At 36.3% G+C, this 21,158-nt stretch overlaps 1 protein-coding gene across 2 annotated transcripts in view; it reads left to right on the top strand.

The window, feature by feature from the left end:
* ATP9B (ATPase phospholipid transporting 9B (putative)) overlaps positions 1 to 21,158 on the top strand; it is a gene marked incomplete at its 5' end in the record, with an annotated part of 168,300 nt that overhangs the window by 65,746 nt on the left and 81,396 nt on the right. For both annotated transcript variants that reach the window (XM_081996377.1, XM_081996378.1), the window contains 3 exons: positions 3,632 to 3,726; positions 12,536 to 12,616; positions 20,920 to 20,995. In XM_081996377.1, coding sequence (XP_081852503.1) covers positions 3,632 to 3,726; positions 12,536 to 12,616; positions 20,920 to 20,995 — 252 coding nt within the window. The remainder of the gene's footprint in view (positions 1 to 3,631; positions 3,727 to 12,535; positions 12,617 to 20,919; positions 20,996 to 21,158) is intronic.

Below are 21,158 nucleotides of genomic sequence, written 5' to 3' on the forward strand. Positions count from 1 at the left end.
ACTGAAATAAGCGTTATTTTTGTTCAATATTCTATTAACACACAAAATAGTTTTTAAACAAAGACTTTTTTTTTCCCAAAGTATCTCAAATAACCATAAACAAGAAATCTGTTGATAATTAGCCATGTATCCTTATATTTTAAAGTTACATAGTTACTTCATGTTCTTAAAATGGTTTTCATCCTTTGTATTGCAGGTCCTGCTTTTACATGGAAAAGTAATCTTAGGGTAAATTCTGGACAGGCCTCAAGTAGTGGAGCTTTTGCTAAAACACAAAAAATAGAATTGTAGTCCTAGGACTTTCCTAAGAATACAAGCTTCACAGATTTCAACTGAAATGGTTTTAAAAATCAGTTTAGTTGCACTTGGTCAGCACCTTGCGCAGACATGCTCTACATTTATGCCTTTGTGTCTTCAACTGATTAGACTAAATGAATATTACATACTTGTAAATTAGTTTAAATGTGCTCACATGAAATTTGCACATTTTTTGATAAATTATTAAACCCAGTGCAATTTCCTTAAATCAACCTTAAATTCTAATTCAGATCATTCCAAAGTTTTCACTGCAAAGACAGAAATGTCAGGCATGTCCACAATGTTCAACTTTGTCCACTAATCTTGAATGACTGTGTATTGTTATGGGAAATGAGCATCTGAGTGCCCTACTGTATAAAGTAAAAAGTTTAATTTTGTTCATTCTCCTTTTTATGTAGCCTTATGAAAAGTTCTTACGTTCAGTTTTTTTTGTAGACAGCTATGCTTTGGTTGGTAAATATTTAAAATACTTAATGACTTTTCCTTTAAGCAGCACAGAACATAAAAAATTTTGATCCTTTGGGTAATGCAAAATAATTGTCAGGTTCAAGAGTTGTCACGGAATTCATAGGAAATAGCAATTCCTCACATTTGTATAGATGTTTTTTTCCTGGTAAGTCATATTCAGGTTAGAAATGTCTGAGATTTTTAACACTGACCTAAAGCATTCTGTAAAGTACATAATACAATTTTTTAATACATTTGGGGTTTGGTTTTTTTGGTTGTCTTTTTTTTTTTTTCCAATTTTGTGATTGCAGGGAGGGGGCAATATTTTCACATATCTAAAAGTCAAACTTTTCTGAAAAAATACCTATTGTAACTGCTCCATTTTTAAAAATTTTACATACTGCTGACTCAAATACCTTGCAAAGGTAAAGTACACATGACTTCTATGCAATACACAGTAGGGAATATTTTGGTTTTTACAGGTCCAAGAGCTTGGTAGGGGTGAAGAGTTGTTTTTATATATTGTTTCTAATTACATATTTAATCTCACATGTTTATAGCTTAGTTAAACCAAGTTTAAAATCAGTATCTCATGGTATAATTAAAATTACTTAGTCAAATCTGCTGCAGTATTTGAGGTAGAGGATTGTATTGTTTCAGTTTTGCTGTTGTGATCACTACTGAAAGCTGACTTGGCAGAAAGCAGTCCCTTTTTCTGGATAAAAGGGAAACAGGCTATGAGATAAGTTATTGATGAAATTAACTGCTGAAGTGGAGAGGAAATGCAGCTGGCCAATACATGTCATAGTGTGAGCTCTATTAAATGAATATATGTGCAGTCAACCATTCACAGGAGCCATGCTGGTCTTGAACTGCATTGATCTATAGTATAATTCTAAATGAAATTGATGGAAGAGAGCAACCATTGACAGGAAGGGTAAAGAGAACCATGAAATGTCTTGTACAGGAAAAGTATGATGGAAAGTAGGTTCATCTATGCCATGGATAGAAAGTGCGGTGAAACTGTGTATTTCTAGGTGTTCCTAGGTACCTCGTCCTTAATTATAATGCAGTGCATGTCACTGGACTCTTCAAAAAGTGCTTCATAGTATTAAAGAATGCTGTCAAGAATTTAAAATCAGCTTTTCAAGAACTTTAGATACAACTTGGCAGCTTGCATCTCTGAGCTTTGGGTAAAATTTAGTTGTGATAATGTGTTCTGAGAGCTGTTTATATTCACATTTAAAGATTCGTTTACTTACTATGAACTTAATAGAAATACAGCTGTTACCTGAAGGCTTGTAAGCTTCTTTCATGATTTGTGTAAAAATGCTATCTTCTAGTCAGATATAATTTCAGGTGGCTTCTCTTTCAAGCATGTTCTTTCAGACAGCTATCTCATTGAACTGCTTAATTTACAGGCCTTGATGAATAAAACATTGAGTTCTGTTAGATTTTACTTGCGTCAGGGTCCACATGTCCTGTAAAAGAATCTCTTAATGTTGTGTTCGCTGGTAGGTACCCTCTCCTGATGTATTGTCTATTAGATTCAAAACTTCTAGCACACTGTCATCTTGTCTGTGTAAGAAGACTCAAACCTGAATAAACTCCTTTGCCAGTGTTTCCTTCAATTTAATTGCTACCATATCACTTCAAGTGATGAAACTACTTTGTTAGTTTTCATTGGATTGATTGAAATATAGAAGGAATTATGGGTTCATATGCATGTATGTCTATACACATTGTTTAAAATTTACAGATAACTAGAAAAATCTATTTTTATTTCACACCTGTAGCACACAGTAACAATAGTGTATATAGCTGTTAGGCTGTAACATAATGGAAGTTGTAATTATTACTTCAGAAGTATTTACTGTTTCTATAGAGTAGCAATTGTGAAGAGTATTACTAAAATTTTACTATCTTTTTTAAAAGCTTCAAACTAGATGGAAATTGTAGCTAACACTATATGTTTTCAATGGATTGGCAATGTTCGTATGTAGTTGTCTTTGAATCTTACATTAGTAATCTATGTAATACTCCAGATGTGATGATATCCATCAAAGTAGTTATTGGGGCGGGAGGAGGCTCTGCACTGGTCTCAATTTTCTGGTTTTTGAATACTAGTCTTCAGTATATATCAGTCAGTATCTTGAGCTTCCCTTGTATCTTAAGTACTGTGCATGTGTTGACATGTTTCTTTAGCCTTGGATTCTTGACAATTACAGATTATTCAAAATGTACTACTTTTAAGTATAATACCCTGGGACCCATATTGTTTTGAATGGTATCAATGTTAAGGATGTATTTTAAAAAATTTTTTTTCAGAGAAGACAAGAGACTATAAGCAGTGGAAGTTTGTGATGTCATACCAGAAAAGGGGCAAAAATCACAGGCATCAGTTCATTATTGTGTTGGAATTGTGCAAGTGATGCAATTCTAAAAAAAACCCAAACAAACAAAAACAAACAAACAAAAAAACAAGCAAACAAAAAAAAACCCCCACACGAATACAACCCAAAAAAACCCCAACAAACTGTTTCAACTTCAGCCAGTCAAGTTTTATCTCTTGGTGATAACATTTGGAAAGCTGTTTAGAAACTATTAAGAAACCTGTAAAATAGGATCCACCCTGTTTCATAAACAGGCATGTTATTAATTTTATGAGAAAAATTGTGCTAGCATGTGGTATCTGCAGCATTCCTGGAAGAAAGCACACAGCCATTCCAGAATATGAATCCTTTTAAATGTAGCACGTTTATTTAAAAATGGTTGTAAATGGCTTTAGTTTCACACTTCTAATTTTTTTGACCCAAACCGAATTTTTGAGATCAAAGAACTAGCTTGCTGTCTCTCTAACTTCAAGGTTCGTGTTTCATCCGAACTGACCAGCTGGATGGAGAAACAGACTGGAAACTGAAGGTTGCTGTCAGCTGCACACAAAGATTGCCAGCTTTGGGGGTAAGCATTTTATCTGTTTGCTTTTAAGGTATCTTCCACGTATGCATACATACTTCTTATCTAAAAGATTGTTACAGTTATTGTAAGTATTGGAAAAAATTTGTTACCACAGTCTTATTTTTTGCAATAAATAGGAGATAGATATTCCACTGAATGCGGAATGAGAAGTGGGTTACTCAAATATTCCTGTTTTTACATTGAAAAGAAACTGAGGCAGAACTGGGTTTCTAGCTTTCAATGTAGTGGTTCTCATTGTGGTTCCTGCTGAGAACCATATTCTGCAGAAGCATATCACAGTTGTAGTGTTTTCAACCAAGTGTTATACTGCAAGTGTAAGTCATTGTTGCCCCAGGAACTGTTGCTTTAATCACGAACTTGTAAGCTTGGGAAACACCAGTCTGCTCTTGGAACGTAAAGTGCTTTTTGTCGTCAAGATGCTTTCTGTTCTGACTAGGTGCAATGTGCAAGTTCTTGCAAGGAGGGCTCCCTAAGAGTTGCCTGAACGTGTGTATTTTTTGAGTGTGTATGTGTCGTGTCACAGGTAACTCTTAAAATCATGAAGAAGGGCATGTGTATATGTATACATTCAAAATAGACATGTATCTACAAACATGTATGTAGAATTGTATAAATGCTTCTTAATGAGAACCTAAATTGCATCCCTTGTACTGGGGAAGCTTGCTATTTTACAGGAGAGTTGGCTTGGTATTAAAATACTTCCTCTGAAAACATACTCAAGCCAACATACCCTAAGAGAACTGTATAAACAGTTCATATGCCATCTCAGTAGAGAAAGTGTTAGATGCCTGCTAAGATCTGGTAGATAGTTCTGCAGTTATTCTTCCAGAATTAGAGTTGCTGCCATACTGACATTAGTAAAAGGGAGACATTTTTTCCTATGTTCATAGTGCTCTGGCTACTTGGTTTCACATGTGACAGGAGGAGGAAAAAATAGCTAGGTTTGAATTTAGAGGATTGGGAACAAGGGATGGAATGTGGGTGGTCATGCCAGAGATGTCAAGTCAGGCGCCAAGATGGGAGTTTTGGTGCAAGAACAGACTTTCTGTAACTTGCAGTTGAATTTAGTATTTGTAATAATGGTTCTCCTGTAGGTTTTTACCATTTAATCATTGGCCTATCTTGTTTTCTCATTAAAAAAAGTCACGTCCACATTTGAGACAGATGCATGCATTTGACTAAAATCCAGTCAATTTTCTATCTTGCTTTGATATTTTTAATTAGTGCTTTTCAGATAGTTACAACTGTGTCCAACTTAGCCCTTTTTTTTTTTTATTTCTCTCTTCTTTTGAGGCGCCATTGACTGCACTCAGAAAATACAACTCTTTGTGAAGAGCACTGCCTCTTTTGAGTTCTGTTTGCGGGTTATAATTTTGGTGTTCTGAGGCTGATGAAGTCAGGAGTAAATTACAATGCAGAGGTTTCTCTACACTCCTTTGGAAAAGAAAAGAAAAAAATAGTTCTACTTGTTTTACTACTTTTTTTTTTTTAGCCCCAAATCCATGTCTGAAGTTGTTCCCTCCTTGCTAGGAAGTAATAGACCTGGTAGAGCAGGGAATTGTGCTGTAACTTTTATATTATGTTTCTTGTTTAAAAACTTCAAAAAAGAATCAGTTATCAATAGACTTGACAAATAAATTGTTAAGCATCTATGGAGATAGTATAAAATTATCATTAAACCTGTGCATTTGATTTGAAAGAAGTAAATGTTTGTATTGTAGTTGTTTACAGTGGAAAATAAATCAGACGTGGTTGAAGTTGGGGAGTCTGCATTTGTTGAATGGTAGGACATGCAGCCTCAACTTCCTGCAGAAGTGAAGGTTTGCTTCGGGTGGTGGTTGTTTTGAGCATGCAGTTATTGGTGATTAGCCATGCTAGCTGAGCTCAAGGAGTGGACCACAAGCTTGAGGAATGGGCCTATGTGAACCTCATGTGGTCCAACAAGGCCAAGTGCAAGGTACTGCACCTGGGTTGGGGCAACGCCCAGTATTGGTACAGGCTGGGGGATAAAGGGATTGAGAGCAGCCCTGCTGAGAAGGACTTGAGGGCACTGGTGGACAAAAAGCTGGACATGAGCCGGCAATGTGTGCTCACAGCCCAGGCGGCCAACGGTATCCTGGGCTGCATCAAAAGCACTGTGGCCAGCAGTGGACACATGACTCTGCCCCTCTACTCCATGCTGGTGAGACCCCAGCTGGAGTCCTGCATCGAGCTCTGGAGCTCTCAGCACAGGAAAGACACGGACCTGTTGGAGTGGGTCCAGAGGAGGGCCAGAAAAATGATCAGAGGGATGGAACAACTCTCCTGTGACGACAGGCTGAGAGAGTTGGGGTTGTTCAGCCTGGAGGAGGTTCCAGGGAGACCTTATGGCAATACTTAAAGGGGGCCTATAAGAAAGATGGGGACAAGTTTTTTAGCAGGGCCTGTTGCAATAGGACAAGGGGTAATGGTTTTAAATTGAAAGAGGATAGATTTGGACTAGATGTAAGGAAGAAATTTTTCACAATGAGGGGTGGTGAAACACTGGCACAAGTTGCCCAGAGAGGTGGTAGATGCCCCATCCCTGGAAACATTCCAGGTCAGGCTGGACTGGGCTCTGAGCAACCTGATCTAGTTGAAGATGTCCCTGCTTACTGCAGGGGGTTGGACTAGATGACTTTTTAAAGATCCCTTCCAACCCAACTGTTCTATAATTCTATGAAGACTTAGTCTGCATTAAGCTGGTCCTACAATATTTGGTTTATTACCACAACAGAATACTTCCAATAAGAGGGAGAGATTTCAGTTTCTAAGCCACAAAGCTTGCAATCTAAATCAAAAGCCTCTGAAGAAAAAAAATAGGCTAAGAGCCCAGAGGAAAGACCTAGTTTGTATTATTTTTATGATAGTGATTACTGCACTGGGTATAATCCTGCCAACTAAACTAGACTATCTCCCAATTTCCATACTGTGTGGTATGATCAAACCGTTGACACTTAGTGGTTCTTTAATGAGATCATTTCAAATGGCTGCTTCCCACCTGATCTCAGACTGTTTGCAGTGGTCATGTCATATATCTGCTTCATTCCTAAGCCCCATCTGTCTGTGAATTATTTTGGGGGAAATGGTAGCCTGATGCACCCAAATGTAAACACTTTTTAGGGGATCCCCACGTCCTTCACAGAAGATGATGCTCAGCATGTATCCCAGAAGGCTCTTTCCATTCCTGTGGAAAGCATGTTGGTGCTTCTTTAATTTTTGCAAAGACACTTTTATCTTTACTAGGATGGCAGTAATATGCAAGAGTGTCAGCTATCTAAAGAAATTCTGTGGATAGACAACTTCAGAAGATTAGTATGAGGCTTTAAGCAAGCTGTGGATTTCAAACTCAAAAAAAAAATAGCCTAATTTTTGTAGTTCCTAATAGAGTCATAAGCTGTATCTGTATATAGGCCCTACGCCTATTCATTTTTTTAAAATTATATTAAAATGCAGTGGGCAGAATTATTTCTTTATAGTTACAGTAAAAATAATGGTTTCAGAAAAAAGTTAACAGTAAAAATAGGATAGAGGCTTTAAACATGTAGGGATAGTCTTTGGCACCCTCTGAAACTTTACACCCAATTTATCTAAAAAGGGATGCTTAAAATACATAGTTGAGGTTTTCTCAGCAAACAGTATTCAAGCTCTTTTGTACACACAGTGGAAAAAATTTGAAGCAACTTGTTTAAACACAAGGCTTGCTTGAGAAATCCATTTCAGGTAGATGTTTTTTCACCCTAGGCTTCTACGGTATCCTCTGTTGCTGAAAACTTCATATATTAATGTAAGTGAAAAATCAGGCACGTTGCCTTCCAGATATTAACTTGAAAATGCCTGTTGCTTTGTAAAACATCCCTATGCTTTGTTTCTGTTCCTAACGTGACAAACCACTGTTACAGCGATTACCTTGCTAACCTGTGTAGTGTGTCATAGGGGCATATGCTTTTTGATAGGCTTAAAATTACTTTTGCGGAAATTTTGGCGGATATGAAGCAGTCTGGCAAAGGACTGAGCTTTGTCGTCCGGTCTGGGGTCCACTTTGGTTTCTTTCCTCTACAAAATGTTAGGTGAATCGGGCAATGATCCTTCCTTCTGCTCAAAAAGGCTGCTGGAAGGCTCACGTTTGGGGTGGGGGGCCAGGTGGGCACGGGCTACAGAAGTGGGGTGGGTTTCTGAGGTTAGTTTTGTGTGTGTTTCTGATGAACCGGCAGTCGGCTACAGGGGGGCCACTAACAGAAGCTCTTTTGCCCTTGCTGTCCCTGGGCTGATGTTCTGGATGTTTGCTGGAATGGATCCAATAGTTTCAGCTAACTTTGTGTCCGAAGTAGCAGTTGCTTATCGCAGTAGTGCTGTTCCTAGCGTCCAGGGACACTCCACGCATAAAGGGACTGTTCATCTGTTAACAGTGTCTTCTCCATGTGCTTGCAGCACGTTTTCAAAGCTGAGGCTTACAGTTCATATTTACATATTAAAATATATTTTAAATAATTGAAGAGAACGTGCGCAAGTTGGGCATAAAATAGACTACAAACAATTTGATCACATGTTTGACAGAATGTACTCTCCATAATTGTCACTCGTTTTGATTTCTTTAGTTATCTGATGTGAAGGTGGTGAGTATCTTGTGGTAGCATGAGCTGTCAGTCGTGCCAACAGAGCAGCACTGTAACCCTACCCCCAGTGACACCCAGAATAAACACACCTGCAGACCTTCAGAGCTTTTCTTAAAAGAACAGATGACACCACCAAGGCGACTGGTACAGATTTTGTTGTCTTTCGAAAGCACTTAATGCGATCAGAGAATTAAATTTTCAACATGTCATTTAATGATGGCTGAGCAGCAAATACTGTAACACCTAGATTAAGTTTCTTGCAGTTTCGTAGTTATAGGTGAGGCAGTTCTTCTGGCGATAGCACGTGTTCTCAGACGTTCTTCTCTAGCTTGTGTGATCAACTAAATTTATTAACAGCAATGAGGTCACTGTAATTTTCAATAAATGGTGACTTGCTGATTTATATCACAAGATCCATACAGCAGTAAACAATACCATTTACATTTAATTAGTTTTATTGAACCAAAGACAATTTTATTTCTAATGAACTACATGTTATGATTAAGAATGTATTTTAATGATCTTTAAGTAAGGTGAACAAATGTTGCCCTTGACCTAATAGAGGAGTTTTTTCTATGTTATTGATAACTTTACAGAGATTTTTAAACAGTGAAATGCAAAAGAGAACTTTTTCGTTATTGTACCATCATCAAGTCATTTTCTGATTTTCAGCGTAGAAAGATGAAATGCATTTTTCTGAATTATTATTTTCAAGTATGAGATAATTAAATGCATATCAGGTTTTTTAAAAAATCTCATCTACTGTTGTATAAAAGTAATATAATTTTTATTGCTTGAGATTCAAGTCTTCCATATAGTTTCTTTAATCTAGACCTGTTAGAGTCCTCCTATCTGAGTGTTTTTTTTGCCTTGAGTAAGAAAGTGACAGAGGTCATTTGCCCTCACTGTCTCCTAAAAGCAGTGTAATTTCAGAATTGTAGAATACTGTTTCCATTGAACATATCAGTAGAACTATTTGGCTTCACTGAACCAGCAGCTTAGTGCTTATAGTATGAAAATAATTCTTTACTGAAGCTGAATTTTACAAAGATCGAGTTCCTCATTAGTTAAGTCATTAATAAAAAGTTGTCTTTTTTTTTTAAAATAATTAAATCTTTTGTTTAAGGTAATTTCCCTTCTCTCTGTTTTTGTATAGGGGAAAGCAATGACATAACCTAACCAGGTAAATTTTTCTTGCTCAGTGAGCAGAAGTTATATTTACATCTAGTGTTGTTTACAAATCTTGATGTCTCCTTGTTAAATTCACCACCATAAATTCTTTCAAGATAGAGATGAGAAATGCACAGCTTCTACTACCGGGAAAGCAGCACTAGTTGAAGGAACGTCTTCGTACTTTTCTAGTAACCTTTATTGTTGAATGCAGTTCATGTGTAATGTGTCTTCTATAACTGTATCACTCTTTGGATTTCTCTTTCTTTCCTTTGTATTCTAAAACTTCAGCTACTGTATTTTATTGGCCTACGAATGACATCTATTTGGAGTACAGGGCATTGGGCCACAGAAAAAAAAGTGGTTACTCCTTTTCTTTACCCTAATAATGAAGAAATCACAGAAATCACAGAATCATTAAGGTTGAAAAAGACTTTTAAGATCATCAGGTCCAACTATCAATCCAGCACCACCACGCCCACTAAACCATACCTCATAAATACTTCAGAAACCTACTGAGCACACGTAATATGGTTGTGTGTCTTTTCTTTCTACTACTCAGGAATGAAATGCCAATGAATTAACACCCTGGATTTCTCTCTGAGCATAGGTTTTTCTTATGTTTTTTTAGTAGGAAAAAACATGCATTTCTGGAATACTCTGCTGGTCGTAATTTATGGCATTCCAGAGTAATGCCACAAACGTGTAGGGAATATGCAGATCTCCGTTTTTCAGACGGATAAGTGAGTTTGTTTCAGAATTGAAATTCAAAAAAGAAAAAAAGGAACACATGAAAGTTTAGGTGTTAAATCAGAAATACAAAGGAGAACTAAAACATGAAAGGAGAAGACACCAAAGGAATGCGGTAGAAGTTTTTACATTTAAAATGTAACAAAGGAGAACATCACAGTAGAAGAAAATAAGATTAGAAATCAGGAAAATATATTACTGTACAAATGCCAATGTACTTAAAAAGGTGAATGTTTCTGCTTCCTTTTACTCTAATGTTGCTTCCCACTAAGGCATTCTTTGAAAAGAGAGAAGTTCTTGGTTGACGCATTTCACTAGCAGTTTTTATTGTGTATATGTGTGTGGTATTAGTTTTCTGCTGTGCTATCCGCTGCTGAGAGACTCTTTATTTTTCTTTGCATAATAAAGCACATAATAGCCTGGATTAGCTAAATTGTAGGTGATAACAGATCGGAAAGAAGTGAATGATGAAGATATAGGACACCACATGTGTATTAGTTTCATATTAATTATTTCTTGTGAACCTGATGAAAGTAGGTTGCAAGAACAAGGATGCAATGAATGAACTTTGTGTGAAAGACTACAATAAATGCCTAATGGTTTAAGATAAAGATAACTTGTGAGAGTTAATGTTCAGATTTGATTCATGTTTTAAAAAGCATATGAAATACAAAATCTGTGTGTGTTTGCAAGGTATGAAGTAAGAGACTTCTGGTCTGCAGAATATAAATAGAAATACAAATGCATTATTTAGAGAGCTACACATTTTTAAACTAAAGTCAAACATGTTTGATAAATGTACAATAGATTTTAAAAACACCATTTTTGCCTGCAAAAGTGAAAAATTAAAACTGTAGCCATTTTATTGGAGCAACATAAGGATACAAATGTGTCAGATTTCAAGACATTAACACAGGTGGACAGTTGCACCTTTGATTTTTGTAATGTTCAAATTACGTAGTATTCAAAGGTAGTTATTTGTTCATAATTTTGAATATAATAAATAATGGCACGCTTTTAAAAATAGCTATATTTGAGCCGAGGTGTGGTTATACGTACATGAAAGAGGCTGTAAAACTAATTCCAATTTTGAAGACAGCACTTTGTAGCTAGCATGAACAGGGTATTGTAGCCATGTAATCTGCTCCCCAGAGAATGGTGTATGAGTAGCCTTTTGCAGGATTCATCCAGTAATAAAGGATGGAGATAACCCAGATAGTTAGGCACTACATACGTTGAGATGGCAGATGCTCTTGCATTTCGTCAGAGGCTATGATTCTTAGATCAACTATGATTTAGTATCAAGCGTCTGCTCCTCTCCAGGATAGAGATTGGGTTGTGGATCCATGCACGAGTGGTCTACTAGTGTTGAAATCTCAGCTGCTGTTGGTCCTGACCCTCTAAAAAGTACCAAAAGGTTTGCTTTTCTGATGAGGAGAAAGTCCTTGGTATCAGGTTTTTAACAATTAGTCTGCAGTATTCTTTCTGTGGGAGGTGGATGTTTCAGAACCATTACCTAATGAAATAATTGCTTCAGAATTTCAAGGTGATCTTCCCTGGGCATCTAGGGACAGCTCTTAAGATCCAAAAATCATCAGACTTTTTTTTTTTCCTTCCCCTGTTTATACCATACTGCCATCTACTTACAGAGCCTGCTACTGTAGTATCTAAGAGTCTCTTCATAGTTTTAGGGTAGGAATGTTCATGAGTTTGCTGTCATGAGTAGTAGTACCATTTATATTAGATCCAGTTTTATCAGACTAGTTTGGTGTATCCCTGACTTGAAGCATTTGAGTAATCCTGTTGATGTATCCAGGCTTTCTTAAAGCTGATGAGATTTTTCTCATGGGTTGGCTGCAGATGTGCTTGAGCATTTAAGAAAACTTGAATCAATTTCCTTGTTTCCTCTTGTATTCAGTTGGCTTTGTCCGTGCTGGAAAAGTATTTTGTTTCCAGTTTCATTAAAAACAAAACAAAAACCCACTATATGGGAAGTATTTTAGGATTATAAATCAAAATGGGACTGTTAAGAGAAAATAAAGTAGATAAATTTTCAAACTTGTTATAAATGAACTGAAAAAAATGCATGTTTCTCAGTTGGGTAAAAATTTCATGAACTTAACTGGGGTGGGATGGCGGGGGTCATAAACTGGAATCTTTATCCCTAAAAGGTTCCTCAAAATATGTGATTAAATTTAAACTTAAAATTATAGTAAGTACATTAATCTGTTTTACAGGATCTCTTTTCAATCAATGCTTATGTTTATGCTCAGAAGCCACAGCTGGATATTCACAGTTTTGAGGGTACCTTCACACGGGTAAGTAGTGTATGTAAATATGGTTCTACTCTCTTCCATTTCTCAATGTAAGTGAAACCTATACTTAGTGTCAAGGTTGTATCAGATCTTTCTTTAGCTTTACAGCAGTATTTTTTCTGTGTTCCTGCCGTGGCAATACTTCATATAAAAAGGATCCTGGTAAATATGTATTGCAGAAAGTTAATACAAAAAGAATATCTGAAAAAAGCAGAATCTGAGAATTGGGTATTTGTTGACATCACTATGATCTTTTTATATGAAACCATTTGTATACTAGGATATATTGTTTGTTTCCAGGCATCTAATGTATTGTTCATATAAGTCAGAAAGAGGCAAGTTGAATATATTCAGTAGCTTAAGGTGATGCAACTGCTAGTTTATGTACAATAAAATGTGTCCTGTTTAACAGCATTTCTATTCAAGGGAAGGCTAGTACTTCCAAAGTTCGGGTATCTCAAAAAGTAAAATAAAACTAAAAGCTACTTATGGGGTCTTTATTAAATCTTTCTTCCAGATATAGTTATATTTAAAACTGAATATGATAACAACAATGCAATAATTTATGTGACTTTTTTGCCTGTTATTTTCAAAACATGGCCTGCTAAAGTTAACCCTTTAAAGCAGGGTGTCTCATAGGTAGTAATTTATTTTTTTAAATCACTACAGATTTGTAGCATTGTATTAGCAGATATAGTGATTGTTTTGTTTATTTTAGCCAAACTCAGTGTTAGTAGACTCATTCCTCTTGATAGTTTGTTTGTAAAATAATTTGAGAGAATTAACTGCTGTGGAGGTAGAGAAAAGGGTCTTTTACCCAAGTGACTCACATTGGTAATAGATTTTGTTCAGTAATTGGAATTCCAGTTCACAATTCTAAGTACACTGATGAATGAGATATTGCAGTTGTTGGCTCTCAAAGACCAATTTATACTAGTTATATAGTTCATGCTGCCTACAAAGTAAATGTCATTTGCCCACACCTTCTGAAGCTGTAAGCAACAATGTTTACTTAAACCTTGTATTGACCAATTGTTCAAATTAAACTTCTATTAACAGCTGTAAAATTCATGTTACTCCTGTCCCAATGGCTAAGTGTATACCTATCTAAATATAAATGAAACTCCTCAGAGCCTTTTTTAACAACTCTGGTATGTGTAATTGAGACATTGGGAAATCATCACTAAACAGTTGCTTCCTGTTGTGGGTTCTGTTAGTACATGTAATAAGAGCTGTATGATTCAAGCATCCCTGATACGTGTAAATAACCGTGATGCATTTTGTGCTTTCAGGGTTATAGATGTGTTGTTTTGACTGCTTCAGTAGGTAGGGCAGTTTAAATTGAAGTTGTATGTGCATGCATCTGAGGGAAGTGCCCTCAGGTTTGGTTCGCAGTGAATCACATGTAGATATTTTTAGAAGATATTTTTTTTTGTTAACTGTGTACCTTCTGCATAGTGAATGTTGTTTCAGGACACTTGTTTACTTATTTATCTTTCTACTTAGGCTGTGAGCCCTTGCTTCCTGTACTAAATCAGTTTTTGCAGCTAATTTCTATTTTATGTTAAAGTAAAAAAAATTAGTGTGCTTAGTGATGCTAATGCATACATTTTTCCTACTTAAGCATTGATGTTCAAAGAATTCTTGCAAGGGTAGGTTGACAGGGTAATAGCACATTGATTTTTCTTTTCTTTTTTTTCCCATTATGAAGACAGAGTACTAACAATGTAGAAAGAAGAAGACAAACTTAGATAATTTCAAAAAGTGCATGACCATAAAACAAAACAGAAACTTAAGTGCACAGCTCTGGAGTTTTTATGAGGGAACAACTTCCCTTAAGTACTTCTATGTGAGAAATAGATCCACAGCAAACTTGGTAGTTGAGAAGATACCTTTTGCATTACACCTGCATAACCACATCAGGAGGAGTTAAAGCTCTGGTGTACTCTATTGATGTCTGCCAGCTTCACACGAAGTCGTTTTCCGTTGCCCTCCATGGATTTTTGGATATGGAGTCAGTGCATGAAAGTGAGTGTGTTTTATTGCATGGGCATGCAGCCCATGTCTGGCCCGTAAATAACAGCATATGTTAATTCCTCTCCTCCTCGCCCCTTTTCTGGACATCCTACCGAGAAACAATAGATGAGCTAAATTAGTGTTCTGTGAAAATGTATGAGATCGTGTTGTTTGTTCTTGGGGCATCATCCATGTCTTGGCTGAGCTTATTTTGAAATAGTGATGCATAGAACAGGGATTTACACAGACGTAACTACTAGAGTTTCTTTTCTGTCTGATGCTCCTATGTAAGCTTGATAAATTAGGAACCTATTTCATCAATTCTGAAAAAGCATGAGAAAAACACATATCTGCAGAAAGAGAATAAAAAGTAGCTCTACTACTTAACCCAGCTTTTACCAGTGGGAGCCCAAAGAGTACTGTAGAGCATTACATCAGTGTGTACTGTATCCCTCTGGTCATTTGGGGTCTGCTGGCCCAGCTGTGTCCCCTCACAACTTCTTGTGCACCCCCAGCCTACTCATTGGTGGGGTGGTGTGAGAAACAGAAAAGGCCTTGACTCTGTGTAAGTACTGCTGAGCAATAATGAAAACATCTCTACATTATCAACACTGCTTTCAGCACAGATCCAAAACATAGACCCATACTAGCTACTGTGAAGAAAATTAGCTCTATTCCAGCCAAAACCAGCACAGGAATATAGCTAAATTATTTTTTTTTTAATTCTCATAGAAATCTCAGAGAACTGATTCCTTTGAGTTTAGTTCATATGCTTTAATAAACCTTTTTCCTATGTTATAGAACGATTTGGTATCATTTTTTCCAATATAGCACTTTGTCAGATGTTTTAAAAAAACCTACCTTGATACAAAACCTGTTGCATGTGGCTGTTGATACTTTGAAAAAATACATATTGAGATGTGAGCACTGAAAATTGTGTATTCATTTATAAGTAGAATCTCTAGCTTGGGGCTAATTATACAGATATTTTCTTGGATAAGTCTTGTATTTTAGTAGAGAGAATATTGAGTCATTTTTTTACTTCGTATTTGCTGTTAGAGCATTACCTGTTTTGAAGCAACGGTTGTGTTCACTTCAGTCTGACTTAGTTTTATGTTGCCACTGAAGGGAATGCTATTATGTTTTGCAGCTGCTTTTTACTCACCATCTTTGTGCTGGCCCTAACAGCCATATGCACAGCCAGACTAGGGAGCCAACACATGCAGAACCTAATCTGACCCTGTCCAAAATATATATCCCAGTAAAAGGAACATAGCAAGAGTAATTACTGTGGGATTGGGTTGAGGAAGAGATCTCTTTCAGTGATGCAACTAAACTAACACGTATTCTTCTACTTTCCTACAAAAGTTGGGTGGTTGTGCTGCATCCCGTCAGGTAGGAATAAGGGATAGAAAAGGTCAAATGGAAGTGGTACACTGATTCATTCAAGGATTAGGTATTTAGTCTCAAAGGCCTCTGTCATTATTTGAAAAAATTCCTAATAAATTATAACTTTGAAACCTTTAAAATGGCTCCTTTAAATTTGTCATGATCATTGGTTAGCTCTACTATGAATTCAAGTCTGAGAGTAGGATATATTAAATTTTTATTTCACTGCTCATCTGTTCCTTTTTTCTCCGCACATGCGAGAGCTACAGACTAATTTTCTAGAGTAGGAACTGTAGGCAGTTTAAACCTCTATGATCAGTACTGCACATGACTTCAAAAACTGAGCCTCAGTATGAAGCTTTAATGCAATACTGAACTGCACTACTCTGGTAATGAACTTAATACAGAATTTAAAGACCAATAAACACACAGATGCCAAACGAAATTCAACCCATCAAAACTTAAGTGGAAACTTCGTCAGCTGGACAAAGAAGCCCTTGTATGTCAAATTTCTGCTACTACAGAGTGATGGATTTCATTTATCCCAAAACATACATTGTTCTGTTTGGGTATTGAAGGTATGGTATTTGGTAAATTGAATGAAGTGTAGAAAGGTGGAAATGTTAGATACGGGTGTAAAGACATGAAAGGATCATAATGAAATAAGCAGAAGCTAACTGATTGGCCAAACCATTCTGTTGATGAGCATGGCATGAGTGGAAAGAGATACAGCTCATTATATGTTTTCCTATTTTGAATGACCCTAAAGGAGACATTTCATGTCTCGTAGGAGGTAGACATTGGACAAGTGACTTTTTCCTGGCTGTGTTGTCAACTCTCCATAATCACTGCAGGGCTTTAGACTTCTTCTTGTAGTACGGAAGAGGTTCATAATTCATTGTCTTAAATGCTAACTGAAGAATAAACTAAGGCAGAAAAAAGGATTTCCTAGCTTAGTATCCTATTCTTGACAATAGCCAGAAGCAGACTGCTGGGAAAGAACAAGACTAGAGTAAGGAGATGGTAATGCCTCCTCAGAAGATTCTTCTGTCTCTTAACAACTTGTTATGTGGGAACTTTCTGAGTTAGAGCTTGTTTCTGTAAGTAACCTGCTTAATTTTCCTTCTTTAAGCTTACGCAGTCCTCTCTTGAACTTCTGTAACCTTTTAGCATTCAAACAGGAAGAAGTTGTACAGGTCAATTACATGTTTTTATGAAGTGCAGTTGCCTGTTGTTTTAATTTGCTGGCTTCATTTCTGACTTCTTTCTTCTTTCGTAAGAGACAGTGGTATCCACCCTCTCTTTCTAGGTGCCCATTTCATAGATCTCTGTCATGCTTCTCACTAGAGTTCAGGTTTGTTTAGTCATATCTACTATGGAAGCTACATTGACCACCCTTGTTGCCCTTTTTGAATATTTTCCAGTTCTTTTTATTTTCTGTTTAGAATAGAGGGCAGAGGAGGAGGTATTTAAAACTACATACTTAAGACTTGGGCAAACCATGGATTTCTGTGTAGTAGCATGGTTTGTTGTTGTTTGTTTTTTGGTTTTTTTCTATCCAAGTAATGCAAAGCATTTAGCTTCTTCTTGACTATTAGGTTGGTGTTTTGGTAGATTTGTAATAATCCCAAAATTTATTTTCTGAGTAGTTATGAGTTCTGAGTAGGTTTGATCAGCTCAGAGCTCATCACTTTGAAGTCGGGATGTTTTCTTCCTTTTGATGCATCGCTTTACATTTCACTATATGGAATTTCATATGTCCACTTTTGAAGAATATATCAACCTATAGTATTACCCCGCTATTAAATCATAGACATTTTTTCTATAGCTATTTTGTTCTGAAATCTTGCTTTAGTCTTATCTAAAGTTACAATTGTAAAGGTATGAAAAGATACAGCAGCAAACATTTCTTTAAATTCTACAGCTTTTCTGTATCTCTAATTCTGTACATTAATTCTGTGCTAATGGCTAGTTAAAACACAATGCTTCTGTCAAAATTGAAATTCTTTCTTCATGCTGTAATTCAACACAATGCAAAAAACTAGTACTTCAGTATGATTGCAGTTTTAGTAAGTGATAGATGGGAAATTGTCTCTCTGTGTTTTGGGGGAGCTCTTTGGAGTCCCACTGTAGACAATAGGTATTCTGTATGGAAATTCTGAAGGCAAATTACAAAAACTTTTTCATTTATTGAGACAAAATCCATCACAAGTATGGTACTCACATCTGTGTCATCACTGTATGTTGATGATTGTAAATGACTGACCCATTCATTTCCATGAGGTTGCAGTGTTTGACTGAAATACACAATTTTTGTGGTCAGATCTCTGTTAGCATGCATCATCATATTATATGCCTGCTGGAGACTCCTCTGACACTGTAGCATGGTTTTCTCTTTGAGGTACAGTAGTGAGTTCTTATAAATAAAAACATTTTCCTTTTACACCTATACATTGTTTTCAGTTGACCTAGTGATGCAGTGAGAAACTATAAATTTCTTGTTCAGAATACCTGAGAAGAATTTCCTTTTTTTGCAGTGTATGATGGTAGATAGAATTGTAAAAATCAAGGAAGTTGAAACAGTTTGAACTACGCAGAACAGTTTGTGAAAAGTAATCAAGGTTAGCACGTATGTTGCTGACTGAAAACAATCTGTGCATCTTGTGGCAAGTTGTGTGAAATTAAGACTTCTGTTTGGCGCCAGGCCCACCATTTGGGTTGAAAGTGGCAGCCTTCCACTCCTGTCACAAATGGCTAATTAGCATTGTCTGTATGAAAGTGTGAAAGAATTTCAGGAAAGTTGTCCTGCTAGATTCAGCAATTCTTGAAAAGCCCATGATAGGAATGAAAAAATTCAATATCTGTTTTCAACTCCCCTATGGCCTATTTCTAGCCCTGTAGAAACAGATTCTGAAGCCTCTACATAAGTTCCATATGGAAACTTACCACTGGACATGGTCATGTTTCAACATTATAGGTGTAGATGGCAATGTCTCCACTGACTGCCATGCCCCCAACATAGGATTTTGACTATATTAGTAGCATCTTTCTCTGGAAAAACTAGTATTTTTGGATAATTTCTACTAAGACTTATATGTCTATACACTGCTTAATTAGGCTTTCAGAAGGCTGAAATAATCACAGAATCCAAGTAACCCAGGAACAATCATAAATGAAACCAGGAATCTAAGCATTATGAAATTAGGAAAAATTATCCAAAAATTTAGGCTGTGGATGAACCCTATCAAAGGTACTCATCTCAGAAGCAAGTTACCAAGTGCTACAAAGATGATTGATAATTGCCACAGATGCTGCTTTTTTGAGCTAGATCAGAATACTCTTGTATTTAATGTTTCAGTGATCAAAGCTTCATGTGTTACTAAAACTACCAATAATTTTGAATATTGCTCTGGCTGCTGGTCCTGTTTTACCTTCAGAGAGATATTTTCAGCTTTCTACAGCTGAACATTCCTTGGCCTGTCAATATGAAGTACTTCTGTTACATAGCAATATCTTGGAATTCACCTCTGCTCTTTGTAGTACTCCCCAACTACTGAAAATTCCTACATGATATTGTGTCGCTCCATTAGAGTGGGCTTGCGGTTGCTGTTGTCTCAAACCTAATGTATTTTAACTGTTAGGAATATGTCAAATAATTCTTGCAATATTAATACCTTAGGTAAGAATCAAAAAATTTTTCTTCTTTTTCTTAATGAAAGACCAATCTTATAAAACATGGATGACTTGACAGAATTTGTACTTCTTGTATGAGTTGATTCAAAACCCGTGTTTTTCTTCTCGCAGCTAATTCCATATCCTCCCTCTCTTCCCCTCTGTTTTTCACAGATGGTTTTCTATGCCTTTTAAACAGTGATTTTGCTTCACGTAAGAGTATAAGAGCTATAGTTTCCTTGCTACGTAGGGATCTTTTGAAGTACACGCAAAAATATATCTGTTTAGTTTGAGACTTTTCTTTTTTAGGAACAAAGATTTCTAAGCAGCTCATCCTGTGTTTGGTGGTTGTTTCAAAATAGAGGTGAAAAATGGACATAGTTTTCATTATTGACATTATGTAGAATTTATTGTGTACTTTGTTAAATCAGTGGTCCCCCTTTTCCTGCAAAATGTTTAGCATGATCTGTAACTCAATCAAATACACTTGATTATCCTACCTCCTGAAGTTTCCTTTAGTTGTAAACAGCACGTCACAGCTGCTAATGAGTAACAAATCTGTACATGCTCCAAATTGGTTATGAGAGATTAAGTCTGTTTACAATCTGTGGACTGTTATTGCTTGGGAGTAAAGAGGGGATGAAAAAAAGGAAAGTTTAAAATAATCATGGAAGCAATTTCATATTTGAAAGTATTTTCCCATTGGATATGTATTCTGCAAGTATGTGGTAAGACAACACAAGTGTGCATTTCTTTTTTAAAAGTCTAAATATTATTCCCTGAAGTTGATATGATGTAGCTTGGGTTGCAAAATGATGATGACCATAACTTGTTGTATGAATTACAGATTATGTAAATTGTCATCCAGGACAGAGTATTAATTTTTGGTGGTTAGTGTTTGTAACTCTCCTTAACGGCTTGGTATAGCAAACTGTTCTGCAGTTTGATACATCTGAGGAAAAGAATGTGTTCCTTTTAAAACACTGTTGACTTTAGTTCTTTGAATATAATTATTTTTAAGTAATGTGACTTTCAGTCATTGTTTCACTTTTTGGAAAGTTATTTTTGTGTGTATATACAGACAAATAAAGTATGTGCAATGAATGCTGTTATACGGTGATTGGTACAAGGACGTAGGCACCCTGTGCAAGTTATTCAGGTGGTTTGGCATTGTTCTTAACTATGACTATGATGTTAGTTTACTTATTAGCTGCTCATATTTTTAACAGGAAGACAGTGATCCAGCAGTTCATGAAAGCCTAAGCATAGAAAACACATTATGGGCAAGCACTGTTGTTGCTTCAGGTAAGTGTTGCAATAGAAAAGCTGATAACCTAGCTAAAAACTTCTGTGGAGGCGTATCTTTATTTTTACAACGTGAAATATTAATGGCTTTTGAAAAATCTTTCTGTCTTCCAGGCTGTTAATCTCTTGCCTCTTGCTTCTCTGTTGTCTGCCTTCCCATTGG

This window comes from Phaethon aethereus (assembly GCF_964289735.1).
Source record: "Phaethon aethereus genome assembly, chromosome: 2".
Taxonomy (NCBI): domain Eukaryota; kingdom Metazoa; phylum Chordata; class Aves; order Phaethontiformes; family Phaethontidae; genus Phaethon; species Phaethon aethereus.